At 39.3% G+C, this 19,925-nt stretch overlaps 1 protein-coding gene across 6 annotated transcripts in view; it reads right to left on the reverse strand.

Moving 5' to 3' along the window:
- The window catches only part of HELZ (helicase with zinc finger), an 84,162-nt gene that overhangs the window by 34,509 nt on the left and 29,728 nt on the right, over positions 1-19,925 (reverse strand). For 4 of the 6 annotated variants that reach the window (XM_066332361.1, XM_066332358.1, XM_066332357.1 and 1 more), the window contains 7 exons: positions 19,408-19,515; positions 18,805-19,102; positions 15,440-15,707; positions 10,630-10,963; positions 6,904-7,034; positions 4,410-4,589; positions 3,255-3,359 (listed from right to left, as the gene is read on the reverse strand). In XM_066332361.1, the coding sequence (XP_066188458.1) occupies positions 3,255-3,359; positions 4,410-4,589; positions 6,904-7,034; positions 10,630-10,963; positions 15,440-15,707; positions 18,805-19,102; positions 19,408-19,515 (1,424 nt within the window). The remainder of the gene's footprint in view (positions 1-3,254; positions 3,360-4,409; positions 4,590-6,903; positions 7,035-10,629; positions 10,964-15,439; positions 15,708-18,804; positions 19,103-19,407; positions 19,516-19,925) is intronic. The other 2 variants (XM_066332360.1, XM_066332359.1) reach the window with 1 other exon arrangement.

The following is a 19,925-nucleotide window of genomic DNA, read 5'->3' on the forward strand; positions in this document are numbered from 1 at the left end:
CCCTTTTTCCTTTAAGGATGGATAAGATGGAAGCCAGAGTTTCAAGAAAAAAAGTAATTAGCAGAAGAGTCATTTATTTTCCAAACTAAGCTTTGATAAGATGAATTAATTCCATTTTCAGTACAAGAACTTATTTGGGGAAAGGGCCAATAGTCTTTCAAAACCTGCTCAGGGTTTTTGGTCTGGGTTGCCATTTGCTTTCTTTTTTAATTCAACTCTGGCTCCTATAGATTATTTTTTATAACCTGGATAATTCTTAGCCAGCAGCCACACACCAAAGCCACCTGGTTCCAGGATATATGCAGGACTTACCCATGGATGTTATGATCAAAGTAGGAAAAAATGAACTGAAGGGGTTTCAGTGAGATATTTTTAACAGAATCAACTTCTTTTTTGACACTGCTGAACTGATGATATTAGTTTTATTTATTCCTAAGCAAGAACATGCTTAGGAATAAATAAAAATAATACACAGGTAAAGGCTGTTTTGACCTCTTTCCTTTTCCCTTAGTATTCCAGATAAAACCAGGGTATGGAAACAACTCAACCTGAAATATGCAACTAAAATACTACTAAATCAATATTAAAATAATACCTCACTGCCCAGGAACATACAGAGGAACTGCTGCTATCTGCTTCCTGGAGTTTTTTAGGTGATAATCTGAATTTTCCTGCTCTCCTACCTCAGCATCACCTCCAGAAGGTTCTAGCAGCTGATGGCACATCCACGGAGGAAAAGAAGATAGAAATTAGGAGCCAATTACTCCCTCTTACAGCTCTGACTCATCACCTGAAGGTGCCTGGCTGCTCCTGCACACTCAGAATCAGGTGTCTCACCATCAAACAGAGGCACTTAATCGAGGCTCTCTCCTCCCAGCTTGGGTTTGGGTTTCATTCCTTCAGAAACATTTCTGCATTCATTTAAAGAAGTGTATGAAATTGTTTCAGTGTCGAGTTTCTCCAGGAAAAAGCAGGCTTTGGAGTGTGTCCCTAATATAGTTGACTCATCTAATCAAACCCAGGGGCACAGGTTTTTTTTTCTGGGTAATAATTTGTTTATGGGCATCAGGACTATGAGAATTTGGCCTTCAGGCTTCACTGGTATTTCATTTAGGTGCAGAAGTTAGATTTAACATAAATTCTCACTGCTCACTCTGACTTTGTGTTTTCCAAAGGGCATAGGGAGTTATTTTATTAAGAGAAAATACAAATTTATAACATGGTATTTAAACAAAAAGCCCCACAAACTCTACTTTTCAAACTTTTATGCCACATCACTGACAGGATAATTTATTTAATGTACATCTTACCCACAGAAATGTCTACACGGTTTTCAGTACAAAATGTTAAATAATTTAGCTTTCCTTCCTTAAAAACAACATAAATATTATAAAATGTTGTGTTGCTCCCCACTAAGCCAACTCATAACTCGTGGAGTAAATAAGGGATAAAATCTCCAGCAAAGTGTTCAGTTATTTAGAAACACAATGAACTCTGCAAGCAGCACATCTGCCTTGAATAATTAACTTCTTCTGCTCCACTTGATGTCTCCTTTAAACTACTGCAAGAGGTTCACATCCCCCTGTCTGATCTAACAGTAATGATTTTAATTTGAAAATACACCTTTACAACAGTCAATAAGGGAGGTACATCCATAAATCATTTTGAAATGGGAGTCTCACACAGCTCCAGTTAGGATTCAGAAAAATTGACCTTTAACTCCTGCCAGTGCAGGTTAATGCACTTTGTGTTCAAACAACAACTATCTGTCAGATTTTTTTATTTGAACCATACATACTTCTGGATCCATTAATGCACATACACAACTCCAGAGGTGCCTCCATTTTCTTAAACTTCCATTTTTTATAGAGGTGTCCTGACTATTTGAACAGCATCAGACAATTTACAGCAACACTTCCTGAAGGCTTCATAACCAACACTACAACAATTAAACTGAAATTCAAACTTTCAGTGACTTTTAAGTTATGTCCTGTGATTCTCTGGGCAAATCAGCACATAAATTTTAAGCATAAGAAAAATAGCACTTTTTATGTTTTTTGTATTTTGGACTATGCAGCTGACAACAAGGCAGCACAAACCTGGCAACAATAAAACTGGATTTAACCTCTTTGCACTGTTAAATCACATTTCAACAGTCCCAAAAGGGTCGATCACACACTTTTTTTTTTTTTTCCCTTCAGAAAAATGAAGGCTCCATAATGTTTTTCATCCCAAAGTGCTTTACAAATCACCTTCAGACAATCTGTGTTAAAACACACCCAGATCAAAGGTACCTTTTAAAAAATAACCTGCCTTCTTTTCCCTTGGCCAGCCCCTCAGTGTCTGTAAAATGTCACATGGCCACCAAAGCCAACAGAAGCAAGGGAATTTACACCTGTGGCAGATGCAGCCCTTTCACATAACTTCACTGCCTTCACTGACATTGCATAAAATATAAGTCCAGCATGGCTTTTAATAGCCAGCAAGTAAACACAGAGTCATTTTCTTAGTAATGTTATAAATTCACCCACTGGCATTCAGAAAATGATGCCCATAATTTAAAATAAATATATATATATATATATATATACACCAAGTTAGCAGTATAAAGTATACATTGTGATTACTGGGCAAAATGTTCCCAGGAGCAGATTTATGCCCATAAATAAATCCTCCTGAACTATTTCCATGCAAGTTTACCCTCCTTGCTCTTAAGATCCTGCTTCTTTTTTATTTCCTAAGCCAATTTCCCCAAAACACCAATGGTAAGTACATTTCGACACACAAACAATCACTTCACACTGATTTATCAGAAGATAAATCACACCATTCTCTAAGTAAGTGGCTCCTGTGACACCAGAAGGTTTCTCCCAAGAAGCCAGGTGGGGAGCCCCAGTTTCCAAATCAGCCTTTGCAACTGTGTGCCAACATTTTCAGAAATTAAAATACAATTAAAGTCCATTTTATTTTATCATAGTAACTTTTAGAGGAGCGTATCAAAAGCTTGCTCATTAGGAAAGACACATTTATCAACAGAATAATAGAAGCTTAAAAAAAGATGTCTTTATTTTTATTGAACAAATGACCAAAAATTATGGTACAATATTTCACATTCCTTTTAGGCTGTTTTTAAAAGCACTGCTGGTAATGCCAACACATTTTTATGTTTTAAAAGTCCTTTAACCATTTTTTTTATAGACACCTTTTCTTAAGATTAGTATTTTATAGATACATAATAAGCCTTAAAAAAATACCTGAGAGGTCTTGCCTGGGGATTGCCTGCTTCTACATATGGATGTAAATAATCCTTTATGTAGAGATCAGCAGCACTATTAGAATGGGTGCAAATGAGAATCCTGCTGGAATAAATGGATGCAAATAAAAAAGCAATGAAGAAACAGAAAACAATTCAAAGCAGTAGAATACAAAAAAAAAGGAAACAGTGGCCATCTTCCTGCACATTCCTCTTCATGGAACCACTCCCTGACCTGCTGCACTTCCCAGGATCCAGCTCTCAGCTCAAACCCTCCAGTTACCAAACAGGTTTTCAATAATCATTTTGTAATTATTAATCAAGACTTGATTTTTAAAGACCAGCTTTTGGTATCTACGGTGCTGCAAAACTTCCCATGCTGAGCCAATCCCAGCCATCCTACATAACCTCCATTTTAATGAGTTTTCTTCTAAATGGCAAACACAGGCCAAGGTTGTACAACTGCTGTATCACCCCAAACCATGATGGATGGCTTGGGTTTATTGCTTTCTGAGCTGGGTGGAAATTCTGCATTTCTACCTTTGACTTGAATTGTAGCCAAAAACCCTCCCATCCTCTGGGTGGAAATTCTGGATTTCTACCTTTAACTTGAATTGTAACAAAACCTCCCATCCTCTGAGTGGAAATTCTGGATTTCTACCTTTGACTTGAATTGCAGCAAAAACCTCCCATCCTCTGGGTGGAAATTCTGGATTTCTACCTTTGACTTGAATTTTAACAAAACCTCCCATCCTCTGGTTTGAAATTCTGTATTTCTACCTTTGACTTGAATTGTAACAAAACCTCCCATCCTCTGGGTGGAAATTCTGGATTTCTACCTTTAACTTGAATTGCAGCAAAAATCTCCCATCCTCTGGGTGGAAATTCTGGATTTCTACCTTTGACTTGAATCTTAGCAAAACCTCACATCCTCTGGGTGGAAATTCTGGATTTCTACCTTTGACTTGAATTGTAGCAAAAACTCACATCCTCTGGGTGGAAATTCTTTATTTCTACCTTTGACTTGAATTTTAACAAAACCTCACATCTTCTGGGTGGAAATTCCATATTTCTACCTTTAACTTGAATTTTAACAAAAACCTCCCACCCTCTCTGCCACGTGGGCTCCTGCCCTGTGCTCAGTGCCCCCTCTCACCTGGTGTCCTGCTGCTGGAGGATGTGCTTGACTGCCTGAGCCAGAGTGAAGGTTTTCCCTGTCCCATAGGGACCGATGATGAGAACAGGAGGCAGTTGTATGGAGAGTGGGGTGGTGATGGCCAGAACAGCCTCCTTCTGCTTCGCGTTCAGCCGAGGGTCCAACTGCTCATCCCATTGTCTGCCAAAAGGAGCCCACAGGGGTTACAAACTCTCACCAGCCACTGGCAGGCTGAAATCAAATTAATTGAGGGATGATCTTCAATAAAGAAATTGAGTTTTTACAAAGCTGGTGTATGGTTTGTGTCACTGAGGCACGTGAAACAAGTCAACAAATCCAGCAGAACAATCACATGCTTTAATATAAAAATTTGCTATTTGTAATAAATCAGTTGTGGAGGGGGGCTCAACCCATCCTCAGTTTACATCATCCCACCTAACAACAGTCAACCTGCAGAGCACACACTTTAGAAAAGGGACACACTGCACCATTCCCTGAAAACAAAAGCAGGTAAACGTACAATGATTTTTCTACTATTATCATGCAAATAAGAGTTCCATTAGTTATGTTTCTTCCCTGCACCATTTACACTGCCAGCTTTAAAAGTAAATAGTTACACAACCCCATGGCTTGGCAGAAATTATCTAAAATCAAATTTAAAAACTACTGGCTACCAATTAACTACAAACTTCTCTTTATTTTTTTTTTTTTTTTTAAGATCATCAGGGTACATACCTCTAATGGAAAAGCAATCTTAAAAAAGGATTTTTGTTGTAAGCAGCCAGCATTGAGAGGAAGATGCTTTCAGAAAATTCCAACGAGCATAAGAAGTTAAAAGATTTCTAGACAGAGTTTTTAATATTCCCACTGACAGATTTAAAAGGAGACATGCATAGTAAAAAACACCTGTCACTGCTGCACATATGGCCATACTTTAGTAATGTGATCTGCTTTGGTACAAGCACCACACTTCTTACAGCCTGGGAAAGTTTCTGCTCAGAAGCAGTTAGCAACAGGGAGCAAGACCAGGAGGGAATTGACTGAATTTTAACTTTTAAGATGCCTACGAACAATGAGCTGGCAAGAAACTAAGAAATCCAGGAAAGGAACAGGGACATAAAACAGAAATAGAAGAAAAACAGGAAAGACAGTTTGGAGTTAGTTTGATTCTCAAGGAAGGACAAATCAAGCCACCAGATGGAACTGCCTTATACCGAACTATAATCATTGTATTTTATTTATGTATACAAAAAATACAAAACATTACACCTACATATCAACTCCAACTGCTATGAACAGAGCAGATAGAAGTTCCATCTGACTTGACTTGCCTCCTTTTTACTGAAATCACTGCTGACTTCCAAACTGTTCTTAAACACCATTTCCTTGTAAGATTTCCTCCAAAGCTAATTAAGCCAGTGAACAGATTGTCACTGACCTCCATTAGCTTTGTAGTGTAACTCCAAACAGAACCTATTCCCTTCTTCCTTCTCAGTACTGCCAAAGCTCTGATGCACACAGTGATCAGAACACTGATCCACCCTTGTACTGGATCTGTTCTTACCTCCAGAGACAAACCACAACTTTTGCAGTGTTTTTTTGTCTTACAATATCTCTCTGTCTCAGCTTTCTGACAGATCGTTTTCCTTTTAATGCCTGGGCTGTCTCCTGATTTGTCCTGCATCACAACCACACTGCTAATTCTCACCCTCAGGACCCCCCATGACTCTTCCCAGGCTGTGCAGACTCTCAGTTCCACATTCCTCTCATTTCCCTGCTCTCCAGGCACAGAAACCTCATGCCTCTTTTATCAAAAGCAAGAACTCTGACCAGATCCCCTGAGCCACACAGCTTCACATTTCTCCTCCCTAAGCTTCCTCTTCCAAACTATTTTCACTGCACCAGCCTTAAGTTTCTCTAGAAGTCTTTATATAACACAAGGGTTTATAATTTCATGCAGGAAAATGTGAGACATGTACAGAAAGAATCTCTGGGCTGCTTGCAAGCACAGGGCTGCTCCTTCAAGAGTCATTGGCACACCTTCCATAGGCACACCCAGTGGGACATGCCCAAATCTGGGCTCACTGCAGCACAACTGGATCAGCCCCTGCAAACAGGAGCCTGCCCAGCACTCCTGGAACTGCCACTGACATTCCTGGAAGTGTCATGTTCTCAGAGGAGGACAGCAGCACAGAAATCAGCAGCAGCAGGTTTGTTTTCTGCAGCCACAGCAGAACTGTGATGCCTCCGGAGCCCCAGCTCAGCCCTAGGGAACTCCACTCAGTGGGGGCTGGCCCTGGCAGGATCACTGCTCCTGTTTTATTTAGTTTCATTTTTATTTAGTTTTTATTTAGTTTATTTATGTCTCCTCTGAAGCCCTGACCACTGAGGAGGAGCAGGGCTTGTCTCCTGTGCCAGGACAGGTCTCAGCCCTCTGCTCGGAGAAATCCAGTGCTGCATTCCCACCCAACCTCTGATTGTCAGGTGCTGGTACCTGTTGGGACTCCAGGGTATGGTGGGAGTCATGCTGACATCTGGAAACAAAATGCTGTTGTCCTTAATCCTGTCCAAGGCATAATGCATTTCACAGAGGGGTAAACGGTTCAACTGGAACTGGAGTTCAACCTGCACAACAGACCAACAGAGAGGTCAACAAAAAGCGTTTGTTTAGAAAATGCTCATTAGACTTTGCTGTATGTGACACATTTTTATCTTCCTGCACACCACTGTCTCCCAGAAGAAAACAGCAAACTGCATTCAATCCAAAGAGTTGTGATAAAATTAACTTACTTTTTTTTTTTTGTTGCTGTTTCGAATCAAAGCATAAATACAGCATTTTCTCTAACTTAATTTTGTTGTTTGACTTTGAAGATTAGATTCCACTGTACTTTCAGAAAAAAAAAATTAAAGGAAAAGCATTCTTGGGATTTTTTTTTAAAATACAAAAAACACTCCTGGAAAATATTATTGTCCTATAACATACAAATATAAGCTTTTATCTCTTATTGTAGAACAACCTTAATAAAATGCCAGACCAGAAATTTTACCAGATCAACAGATGACATAAATCAGCAAAGATAAACCCCAAACATTATTTCTAGTCAAATACCCTGGAACAACATAATTTGTCTTTTTTGTTCAATCATTAGGACTCCCCAAAAGTTAATTTCTAACAATTAGCTGCTTACCAATACATTCTTGTTTTTGTTCTCTCAATTACAGGTGTTTCAATGCTAGTAAATACAAGATATTGCCAACATAAATTCTGGTACAGAGCCAGAAACATCATGCAGAGCACTTAACATTCCTGATTCAATTCAGAACAGAACAATGGATAGTGAAAGGAGTTGACACATCCACACACACACACTGAAGGGGTAAAGAGAAAAGCACATTCTAAATTTGAACAAGATATAAAAGCAGCTCCTGGGGAAATTATTTATAAAAACAGTTCACTCAGATTATCATTTACACGTATTGAAATTTGCAATAATTAATCTCTCCAGAAACAAATGAATCTGAGCAGAGTATCATTCCAAAGAACTCCATGTTCACAACAGAACAGAAGCCTTTAGACAAAATTTGACACAGATCTGCACTAATAAAAACCAGCATAAAACCACCAAAAGCTGCTGGAGGACTTCAAGGGACTAATACACATTTTTAGGTTTATTTCCAAAGCCCTGCTGTCACTATATATTTATGTAATTACTGTCCTACAAATCTAATCAGCATTTTTGATTAAAGAGGGGTAAATAAGTATCTTTCTGAGATTTACCAGGAGTGTGAACATGTTACCAACAGCAGCCACATTACTGCAGCCTGCGTGGAAAAGCACCCCTCATTCACATGGAAATATCAATTATTTACCAATTTCCATGGACATCTGCACCAGAGATTTCACAACCACCCGACAGAGGCTGGTTCTGTCCTACCAATGAGGAGATGAGAAGAACAGAAGAGCCAAGGTGAGCTGAATGTGGTCCCAGCTCTCTTTTGTCCCAGAGAAAAGCCATGGAGGTGACACTCATTCCAAATGTAACCTCATGCAACAACCTGGTCTCAGACCTGGTCATTTTCTCCTCCAGCACTCCCTGATTTGATGTTAGCCCATTCTTACTTAATCATACTTTAATCTCATGGTAATTAGTGCTACCAAGCAGGAAGTTCACCAAACATGAAGCAATACTAGAATATATTTTTACTATTATCTTTTTTGACAACTTAGAGAAAAACCTTAAGAAGTCCTTGACAGTTCAAAAGGAAGGACAGACAGAAAGAAAAGTGATCACTTCTCCTTCAAAGCCAAATAAACTTGTCTCAGGAACCTTCTCCTGAGGAGGAGAATTCCTCATACAGAGAAATAATTTATCCTTCTAGATTTAACTCTTTGTTGTACCCAACACTCCTTTATTTGCCCACAAAGCTCCTTCCCACCACAGGGATCACTCTGGTGTCCCTGTAACGTTTACTGCTTGCAGATCATCTCCTTCAAAAGGCTTTGTAAATCAGCATTTTCTTTTCCCTACTCTTATTTCAGTATTACAGCGTTGGTATCGTTATGCAGCATGTAAAATCAACACTAGCTTTGCTGTAAATAAACAATGTTTGCTTGTATCCCTGCAGAGTGTAGCCATTAACTTTCCATCTCTGGCAGATATAGAGACATTAAATATTCATCTTGACTATCACATTTTACTGCAAGACATAGAACCAGAAGTCTGAAGACAAGGGCAGCAACAAATCTGACGGCGTCAAGCGCGGAGCTCACCGAGGTGTTCGGAGCTGCTGAGAAAACTGCTTGTAAATAGGGGAAATCCCAACAATTCCTTTCCCACCCAGTGCCAGGGGAACCACTGCCACTCAGCTGGCAATGGTCCCAAACCATGGTTTGATCCATCCAGGGAAAAACCTCTTTGCCCAGACAGACCCAAGGCTGACAAAAGACCACACAAGCTAACACGGGGAATTTCACTGCAGAAAAGCTGTGATGCTCATCTGGGTGACACTTAAACAGCCCCTTCTGGGAGCCTAAGCAAGGTTCCTGGCATTAAATACCTCCTATTATCTACCTGCATGCACCACTTTCTTAACAGCTCGTGATTTGTTTTCCTTTTAGCGCTGCACGGATGGAATCAAATTGTCCCATTTGCTGTTGCAGAGCACTGAAGGAGGCCATCTGGGAAGGAGAGGCACAGAACCTGCTTTAATCTACATTCCACCATCAGGAAACAGGGGGAAAGGAAGTTAATCCATTGCCAGGTTCACAGAGCAGGACCCAGAACAAGGAACCACTCCAAAAACAAGCGTGGCAGCAGCCACAGTGCTTTCAAGTTCACTCCACCCCACCTTTAGGAATGGTTTAAACCATAAACTTTATGGTTTACCTGATAAAAGCAGAATTGTGAATTTATTAGAGTTGAGCCAGGAGGTAAACAAGGCACCACCAAGTTTCTGAGGCTAATTTTATAAGAGGAAAAGGAAAGAAACTCCCCAACTGATCCAAAATCCACAGAAATCAAAGCAGTTTTATCAGTGTTTGAGAATCCCATAGGGAACATCAACTCCACTGAAGAGAACAGCAAAACCTCCAGCACCTTTAACAAAAACTCTGTATATCCAAATTACAACCTCCTCAGATCTAAACTGAGGATGGCTTTCCAAAACTGCAGTTAAGAGTTAACCATTAAAAAATTCCTCATAATTAAAATTCATTCAAATACAGGTAATGTTTGGAGAATCTCAAACCAGTTCAGTGATAAACATATAAAGTACTAAATGATTTTACAAACAACTTTAGAACCCAATTTCTGATGCAGAATAGATCTGCTGCCTCGGGCCAAGATTTATAAAGACACTAAAAGAAAAATTAGCCAGTTCCTGAAGCCCCAGCTCATTTTGCATTCCAGTCAAGTTTCAAATACAATCAATTAGTACGTTTAATTATTGTTTTAAGAAAACAAACACAAACCCAAGAGCTCAGAACACCATACGTCTTCCCAGACCAATTATCCATGTTAAATTAAGACATCAGGATTCTTGCATATGTTTCCCCAAAACAAAATAAACAAGGATGAGATAAACCTTGGGTGAAAATGCATTCATTCCAGGCAATTCCAGCGACCTTAAATCTGAGGTTATTCCTGTTTGGTCAGAAATAAGATGAATGATGGAGGTGAAACAACCACAAGGCCAAGAGTTGTGACACCAGCAGACCCACCTGCATTTCACAGTCTGCCCGAAGATTCAGCTCCTCACAGCATTCCCTGGAGACCCTCAAGAAGATATAATCCTTTGTCTTCTCCTCGATAGCTGCTTCATAAACCTTCTCTTTGGTTCCTTGGGTCTGGGCTGACTTTTCTTTAGTGACAGGCAATAAATAAACAGCATTGACTTTGGTCATCACCAGCCGTCCAGCCAAGGTGTCCTCAGAGAGCGTCTCCGTGAGCTTAAAGCGGCCAAACAGTTGTCCATTTTGGGCATATTTTGCACCTCCAGAAACACCAGTGAGCATGAAGCTTGCTACAATCTGCAATTGCACTTTTATGTTGAACCTAAGTGAGAAAGCATGGAGTCAGTGCACAAAAATGATCCTAAGGTTCTGGAATTCCAGGCGTTCCGAGTGAAGGCTCACTCCGTTAATTAATTTTTAAGTATGAATTAATTAAAGTTAATTAATTTTTAAGTACAGTCAAACTGGCCCCTTTTAAGTATGCAGCTGCCAAATATCCACACTTGTTCCTTTTGACTGTTGCCTATAAAGTGTATATTGGAAAGAATATGAAGTCTAAAGAAAGAACCCTCACAAGAGAGAAACAAATACTAGATACCAATAAAAGCTTAGAGTGAATGAATTACATGTCCCAAACCAGTAAAAATTCCTATTTAAATAGTCTGTAATCTTATGAAATGTATGCAAGGGGGGACAAGCAGGTAAAGATTCCTGTTTATCCCATCTGCCTCTTCCAGGCTGCACACCAAAGAGGGCAACCTCAACCTTAAAAACTAAATGGTATTATACCCATCATTCAGAGGGATTGATTAAAATGTGTTGAAACAAATCAGATTGTAGGAATTAAAATGATGTAGTTTTATTTGAAATGAGGGAATGGCATCACAGGCTCAGCCCTATAAACCATCTATCCACAGAACTCCTATTAGCAGCAGCTTCCTCCTGTAATCAGAGATGTAACAAATTCATCCTTTGCAGTTATCACTTTCCAGAAGTCACATGCACAACACATTAAAGTGACTCATTAGCACACTTTATTGACCTCTCACCAATAAAAAGTAATCTCTTCCTAGTGTTTTGGGGTTTTTTAAACAGATTGCTTCGACCTGGGTTTAAAATGAACAAAGGGGAAAGAAAATCTGACAATAGAGTAACAATATTCAGTTCTTTTCCCATCACCAACTTTTTCCTAAATTTGCAACAAATTACAGAAAAAAGTAAAACCCATTCACATTCTTGAAAAAATACATTCTTTTCTTATAATACTTCTCATACTCATACTGATTTTATTTGATCTGTTCTTCTCATCATTTCTATTTTAACCTAATAAACTGGTAATTGCTCATTTAAGCCCTGCAGTATCAATAATCATAAGCCTCTAACAATAAAATCCAACATTTCACCTTGGTAATTAAACATCTACCAAACCAATCAAATATATTTTTTCAGATCTGGCAAATCAGGAGTCTTACACAAGAACAGCAAGTTTGCCCCCGTGTGGTAACAGCTGCTCCTTTAAAGAACATGGGCAGTGTCAGATCTGAATTTCCCAGTTCTCCACTCTCCAAAAGCAAAGGAATCTAACAGGGATCTGGTTGGTTCTCACTGACCACAAAGGTTATAGCATAAGCCACAGCAAAAGCATTCACCCAGTCTGTACCAATAAAAACCTCACAACAAAAACTCCAAGAGTTTTGTGAAAATAGATTTCTTCTATTGAAGTGCTGCACTATTCCAAAGGTGCTACCAGCAAGTCAGCAACATCTGAAACAGCTCATACCTCCCTCTTAAAACACTATATAAAACATTTAACTGAGTAACAAGGGCTGGGAATTCTCACTGAGATACAATCATTTGCTTCTGTGAATTTATTTTGTTGAAACTTCCCTCAAGTTGATCCCTATGCTGCTGAATATGTATCAGCCGAAATTCAGGCTTATAAAAACGTGCTGCAAAACAGTTTTATTGCATTTCTGAGACAAGGCACAGGTTAGTGTTTTCATAAATGACTGAACTGCATCTGCTGTGCTGAAGGGAATCTCAGGCTTAGATTATCGAGCAATTTCCACTGTGCAAGCTGACACCTTCTGGCACACTACAAAACTACAAATCCTCTCAGGATTTGATTTTTAAAAAACCAGAAGTTGCTTCTTCCATCCATTTCTCACCCTTGCTTTGCAGGGTTATACAAAATAAGGTTTTCAGTGAGACTCATAAGAAACCCCTGAAAACTCTGATTTCCTCCTAAGCACTGCAAATGGCAGCCTACCTGCAGTGTTCATGAAGCAGCTACAGGAAAACCTGTGATTCACATTTTAAAACCACAGACTAATTATGAAGAATGACTGCATAAATCATTAATCATCCAGTACCTACGCAAACAATAAATTCCCCCAAGGCAAACAAAGCCATCCTGGCCAAAGCCCCAGGTGCCACTTTGCAAAAAGCACATTGAGCACATTTGCTGTGACACTGACACCTGCAGGGGTCAGGGTGTGCACTGGGACACCTGCCTGGGGAGTGATCAGTGGAACACACAGTCATGACAAAAGCAAATTTATTTTCCATCAGAGGCAGTGCTTCATGTGTTCACAGCCTTGAGGATAAATGTGCTCTGTAATTCTGGGAGCATGGAAGGAGCTGTCTGTCACCTCACAGACTTTAGAGTTCACACAAGAAAGTGTTCTAGTCACTCCAGTGAGTATATTTTGCTTTTCTCTTCAGTATGCAAGAGAGAAAGGAAGAATTTTAAAACCATGAAGAGATATTTACACTCTCCAAAACCCAACTACTATCAGGACTGGAATGCTGCTTTGCCTTTCCTCAAAAACAGTGTGTTTGCACTTGGAAATTTGACAGCAGTGATTCCCTTATTATTCTATTCTGTGATACTCCTGTGGAGTAACTTGTATAAACGTCTCTTGAAATATGAAAATAAACACAATTTAAAGGTAAAGTTCTCTGAGACTGTCCAGAACTCCCTTATAACTGAATTCAAGGTATGTTCAAGCTACTGCAACCTTCACCCAAAGCTGTCCAGTTCCACTCAGGTGATTCCACACTGAGTCTGAACCAGCACTTCCTATAAAGTGAGAAACCACCAACATTTTTCCAAGCCAAGGATGCACTTGACTCTGAACTGCAGACACTCCTGTGACTCCAGAGCTGTCAGAGGACCATTTGGCCAATCCTACCACATTTACAATGTACATTAACAAACACTGCCACTGCGGCACCCCTTCAGAGGTGTTACAACCCACTTGCATCTGGATTTCTCAGCCCATTTCCAGGCTTGCAACCCTGACACTTCACCAGAGAATAGCAAGCCTGTGATCTCAGCCACAGAAGAGTGGAAATGTCTGCTGGTTTGAGGCTTGTTGCAATAAAGTGGGTCAGCTACAAGATCAAAAGAATATTTGTCATCAACAGTATCAAAACAGATTTCAAGAACATTATTAACACTTACTTACAACTTTATCAAGCAATAAATTACTGCTGCACCGAACAGTCCAAAGGGGAAGCATTACATACATTGTGATGTTTCGTTTTACTTTCATTTCTCCAGGTTTGCTACTCCTTGGTTTCCTATGAGGCATGAGAGTGCAACTCCCAAGGTGAAAATTCTATCAGTAAAAATACTGCTCGTGTTTTAATGGTATTTCATAATATTTACTTAAATCCACTTTTATTTCAAAAGGCCTTAGAAGAGTCAACCTGTTTATAAATATGGATGATGAAGAATATTTCTGTCAGCTGAAAACAGTGTTCAAGCATGATTCCTCCATGTGTTAGACTCCAGCTCAAGAGCAGAGTGCAGCAGTGATAAAAGATAAGAAACAGCTCAAATACTTCAGCTGAGATTTAAAAGAGAAATTGAACCATTTTTCTGCTTTAAAAGCAAAGGAAATACAACTACTCATAGTATTTTCTTTCTGTGTTCTAGAGGGTTGGTTCAACTGAACCTCTGTAGCTCCAGGAATGGTTCTTCATCTCAAAAAAGACTTCCTGATCTGGAACTTCAAGTAATTGATAAAACTAAATTTGCTATTAAATTAGGCTAAAATGATGTCGTATCTTTTAGACTTTCCATTCTGATTAGTGACAAAACTCTAAAACACTTTAGTACCACGTGAATGCAGGAAAAAATTTTGACCACAAATATTAAACTACAGGAAATAAAAATTCCACATGAAGGTCTGTAAGTGTGAATTTCACATCTTTTCCCTAAATTTTTTCAAGCATCCACACCAAATTGAGTAATTTGTACATAACACCTAAAGACACAACAAACCAAACAATGTATATTATGCCTTTTATTAGGAAATTTTATGCAGAAACTGGGTGTCAACCTATTTAGGAAATAAATAGAGTCAGCTGCCACATCATCACAAGATCAGTCTGATCCACCCACAATTCAATGCTTTTTACAAAGATTTTATATATTCCCTTGCTATAACCTACTTTCACACAGGAACCAAAATATAACTCTTATTGATGTATTTTTGTATAGACAGACAAATACTAGAAACAAAAATAATTAACAAAGCCATGCCCAACAGCTGCTTAGGGCCTGCAGCTGTTAGCACAGACTGATATACACTGTTTGTTTTCAATGAATTAGCAGGAATTTATATTTAAGTGCTAGTGACCTTTACCAAACATTACCATTCCCAGACTCGTGCAGGTTCACTTCAAAGAAACAGAAAGCCTCAGTATCTTAAAGAAGCAGGCAGCTTCAATGAAAAAAAAGCTGTCAACCTCATTTTAAGAGCAATATCTTTATAAAGGAATCACTTACTTGCTGACTTCCTTATACTGTGCTATTTCCTCAATATAAAGGAGGTCGTGGAGCCGTGACTGATAGTTGGCCTTGGTCAGTGATTTGTCCAGGACAGATTGTGTGAACAGCTGGTCAGCAGACAGAGGGATTTGGTATCTGGTGAGAAGGCTCTTCTCCAATTCAGTAGTTTCATTAGGCTCAAACTCCACAATAGTCTTAGATGTGGAATCCCAACGCTTGGCTGTGGTCAGGAGCTGTTGCCGTGCGTGCATCAGGTATTCAAGGTCTGCATGGACACACAGAGCAGGGCAGGTGGGCTTTGGTTTTAGAAAACCCAGCTGGCTTGGTTTTATTTCAAAATAAAAAATCCCAATCAAACAAAACCCGCCAGTAAAAGCAATCCCCGCAGAAATCCCCAAACACAGCAGAGTCTCCTCTGCCCACAGGGATTTTAGGAAGTTCACTGCTGGTGTTTGCTGTCCCCACTTTGCAGGTGTGCACAGAGAGCAGTCAGGCTCTCCAGGAGTATCAGAAAACAAAACATTCTAGAGATGGTGATTAGAATCAATAAAGACAAAAAAGTGCTTTTATTTCAATAATCACCAGCTTTGAAAGACTTGGCATTGCAATGCTCTTCAAAACCCAACTGCAACGTCCCCTCATTTCAAAACCATCAAACAGTGAGGAGCCTAAAATGCATATTGTAAAATTTAGAAGGTCATAAAAACAAGTTGATAAATCACCTGGTAAGGAATTATCACACCTGCAACACTGTGAAAGCCTTTTAAAAAGCTCTACAGCCCCCTAATCTATGTGTGGTGCAGCCAGTCACATGAAGTAGCTACTTCACCAAGCTAAACTTGGGAAATGCAACCTGACATGATATAAAATGAGAAAATTCAAAGGAAATTAATTTTTCAGCATTCTCTGGTTTCGGGGACTGCATAGCTTAGATGAGAAACAGAAGACCAAGCACTTGTCTACAGCACCTAGAATATATCCATTAACACCACAGAACCACTATGACAACAGTGAATCAGTTAATAGAATTGCAGTTAAATTGCAGAGCTGAAAATATTTGGCATTTATAGTCAAGCTATGCTATCTTAATGTATAATCTCTGAGTAAGATTTAACATAGGTATCCAGGATATCACACCAACGCTAAAAATGTGCAAAAAAAGACATTTTCAATTTCAAATTAAATGCTTAACATCATCTTGACTGTCTTTAGTCTAAATAAGAAAAAAACCACAGAATTTTAGCAAAAGAAATCTCGGTTCAGCTTGACTATGACTACAGGAACATGGCTTATCTTACTCACTGATCTCATGTGTTCACTAAGAAGACACATTTAAATATATCCCTCAAGCCTGAATCATATCAGTAGCTACAGTTGTACAGCAAGAAAAAGTCCAAGTTTGTGTGGTATGTGTGTCTGAAATAACACCATCATAAAATGAAGCTTTCTCTGCTACAAATCACACCTCAGATCCCAAAAGCTCAGTAATTATGCTGGGACTGACTCCTTCCTTGCTGGAACAACAGCCATTTAATTCCCAGCACTGGAGAGGCTTTCCCTGGAAGCTTGACATAAACAGCTCCTGGCACAGATTGCACACACAGTGACACTTTCTTAAAGAGCAGTTAGTACATAACCAGTGCTCAGAAAACTTCCTACAGCTCCCTTTTTTCTGCTGTAAATGAAGATTTCAAAAGGCAGAATATGGAGGCTCCTCTATTAAAATATTTTAATGTTGACCTTTCATTCCTGCCTAAACAACTCAACAGGGCCCTGAATTACACACAAACACAAAGACTTTGGGCATCTTTCTGTTAGAAAAGCATTTCCAGAAGATCTCAATTCATATATATACACCAAAAAGTAAAAGAAATTCTGGAACTGGATAGATGCAATGTTGTTATCCCTTTCCCATTACACACCTCTTAGATTACACAGCAAAAAGCCCGGGATTCTGTAGTTACAATTATCTGTAAAGCTCTTAACACCCTTTCCATCTGAAGGAAGCCTTGGTGCTGAGCTGCCTGTCCCTGTGCTCCCAGACAGGAACATGTGCAGGGAACAGCAGCAGCAATGCTGGGGGCTGCTCATCCATCACCTCATCCATCACCTCATCCATCACCTCATCCATCACCTCCATGTGGAGCTCAGCTGGCTGCTCCTGGGATCCCTGTGGTCACAACTTGGTTTAAAAAGCCCCAGGCCACAGATTGGTTTGACAGAACTCTAGCTTTCATGGCTGGTTTCTCTTGATCTTGCCCAGGTTTACACCAAGCACAGTCCTGCTCCTGGCTCCAAAACACTTGGGGCATCCCAAAAGATCATGATCTTTGGTATTTGCTATTTACAGCTTTGTTCCACGAGTGCTGCGAATGTGAATCTGTTCTATGGAAATAAAAGCCAGGAACAGAGAACTGCTGCTTTCTCAGCCTCATCGTTTTTCCTTCTTTTTCCATTTTCTTCTTCTTTCTGCTTAAATCCCAGTGCTACAATTCTGTTTCATTGGTGTTTTTATCTCTCAAATTTTCATTAAAAATTAAGATCCTGTATCCCACCCAGTGGCTTTCTGCCAAGTGATGTAGTGACCTATATTTAGCTCTCTTACACCATAAATCAAAGGCCTTCCTTCTTTTTTTGCATCTCTTCAAACATCTTTCCATTCCCTGACATTTTTCTCATACTGGAGTTATTTCAGGTTTGAACTCAGAGACATAGATCAGTTTAAGAACCAGATTAAACACAGTAACTTGTAGATCTTTTTTCTTTTTTTTTTTTTTTACTTGAAAACACAAATATACTTACACTTCCTTTACATTTTCAACATTCATGTCAGCAGCAAATGATTGAGTTACAAGCCTACACTCAGCCTCTTGCCTTTGACAGTCCTAGCCAGGTATAGCAAGTGAAGAAAAAAATACAAACCAACTTCTCAGATAGTCTGCTTTAATTACTGGGTCTATTACTCTGTGTGTTCTTATACAGAAACACTTCATTTCTCTAACGACCTTTTCTGACATATTTAATGTCTTCAACATAAGAGTGTTTATAAAAATATAAACACGTTCTTATAAAGGCAGAACTTCAGTGCTGCACTCAGACACACACCAAACCAGCAATTCCCAGCATTTTATCATACTTAGGAGCCATATCCTGACACAGAGTAAGTCTTGTTCCATTTATCTGCCTGATTTCCACCCTCTGAAGCTTTTGCCCACTATTTCTATTCTACCTATGAAGACCAGAACATACAGTACAAAACATTCATGAGCACTTGACAGAGATGTTGTTCTGCCCAAAACTGAAAAGGAAAGAGATGGCATGAATGATCTCTATACAAAAAAATACAAGTTTTAGTACATTACCTTCAGTTGAAGCAGCATCAATCATCACTCGTTGCATGAGGACTGGCTCTAATCCAAAGTCAAACACCACAGTTTGGCGAAAAGTCCCAAAGATCTCTGTGTTAAAGGCTATACTGACTTTGTAGATATAGTGATCTATTCCATTCTGGACCATCTTTCCTCCTATCCATTCCTGACAGTTCTCTGGAACTTCCTGTGATACCTGGGTGGTGCTGTCTCCAGCAGATATTGCAACGATACTGAAGTGTGGTCGATGGGCATCGTAAAGCAATGCCACTCGATACAGCATTCTTGCAGGCTGGGAAAGAAATGCAAAGGCTGAAATGCTGAAATTCTTCCAGGAGCATTTTCACTCGCAATCAGATAAAGAGGGTTAATAATAATTGTAAGTTTCTCAGAGCAGGTACAGGTCCTGCCTGATTTCCAGAAATCTGGGCAGTTGATACATAATCACTAGAGCTGCTGGGAAAAACAGAGAGAGAAGGGATGGTGCTGGGAAGTTTCTCTATTTTAAGAATGATGCCACTGAAGCCTTAATTGCAAAAGGTTATGGGTTGCATTCTAGTTACTGCTGACTCATTTTCAAAAAATAAGTAGTCCTACCTTACACGTGAGAGCAAATGTCCATGTCTGGTGAGACTTTTTGGTGGTGACAGTTACTGAGAGCTCGGGATTATGTTCTACTCTCACTCCTTCTACACATTCACTAAGCTGGATTAAAAGAAAAAGAAGATAAATTCAACTTCTACAGGCAGTATGAAAACACAAACATTCAGGAAAAGGTAGCATTTTGTTTAACAGAAAGAGGAAAGAATGGCTTCCCAGATTGTGCAAGACTGATGCAAATCCCACTCAGGAATTAATGTAAATGTGTGCTAATACAGTGACAAGCAAGCTAGATCTATCAGATCACACTGTGTAAGTGAAGAATAGAACCATTTAGGGACAGTTAACCACAAGACTTGATTTTCAATAAACAACTTAATTGTAAATGTTTAAAGTAGAACAGAATTTCATTTGGAAAAAGGGATCTTTGATACAATGAGGCCCAGACGACCCCAGATCTCACTGACATAATGAGACTACTGAGACAACAGGAAATGAGAATCAGGCTTTCTACT

This window comes from Sylvia atricapilla, chromosome 18 (assembly GCF_009819655.1).
Source record: "Sylvia atricapilla isolate bSylAtr1 chromosome 18, bSylAtr1.pri, whole genome shotgun sequence".
Taxonomy (NCBI): domain Eukaryota; kingdom Metazoa; phylum Chordata; class Aves; order Passeriformes; family Sylviidae; genus Sylvia; species Sylvia atricapilla.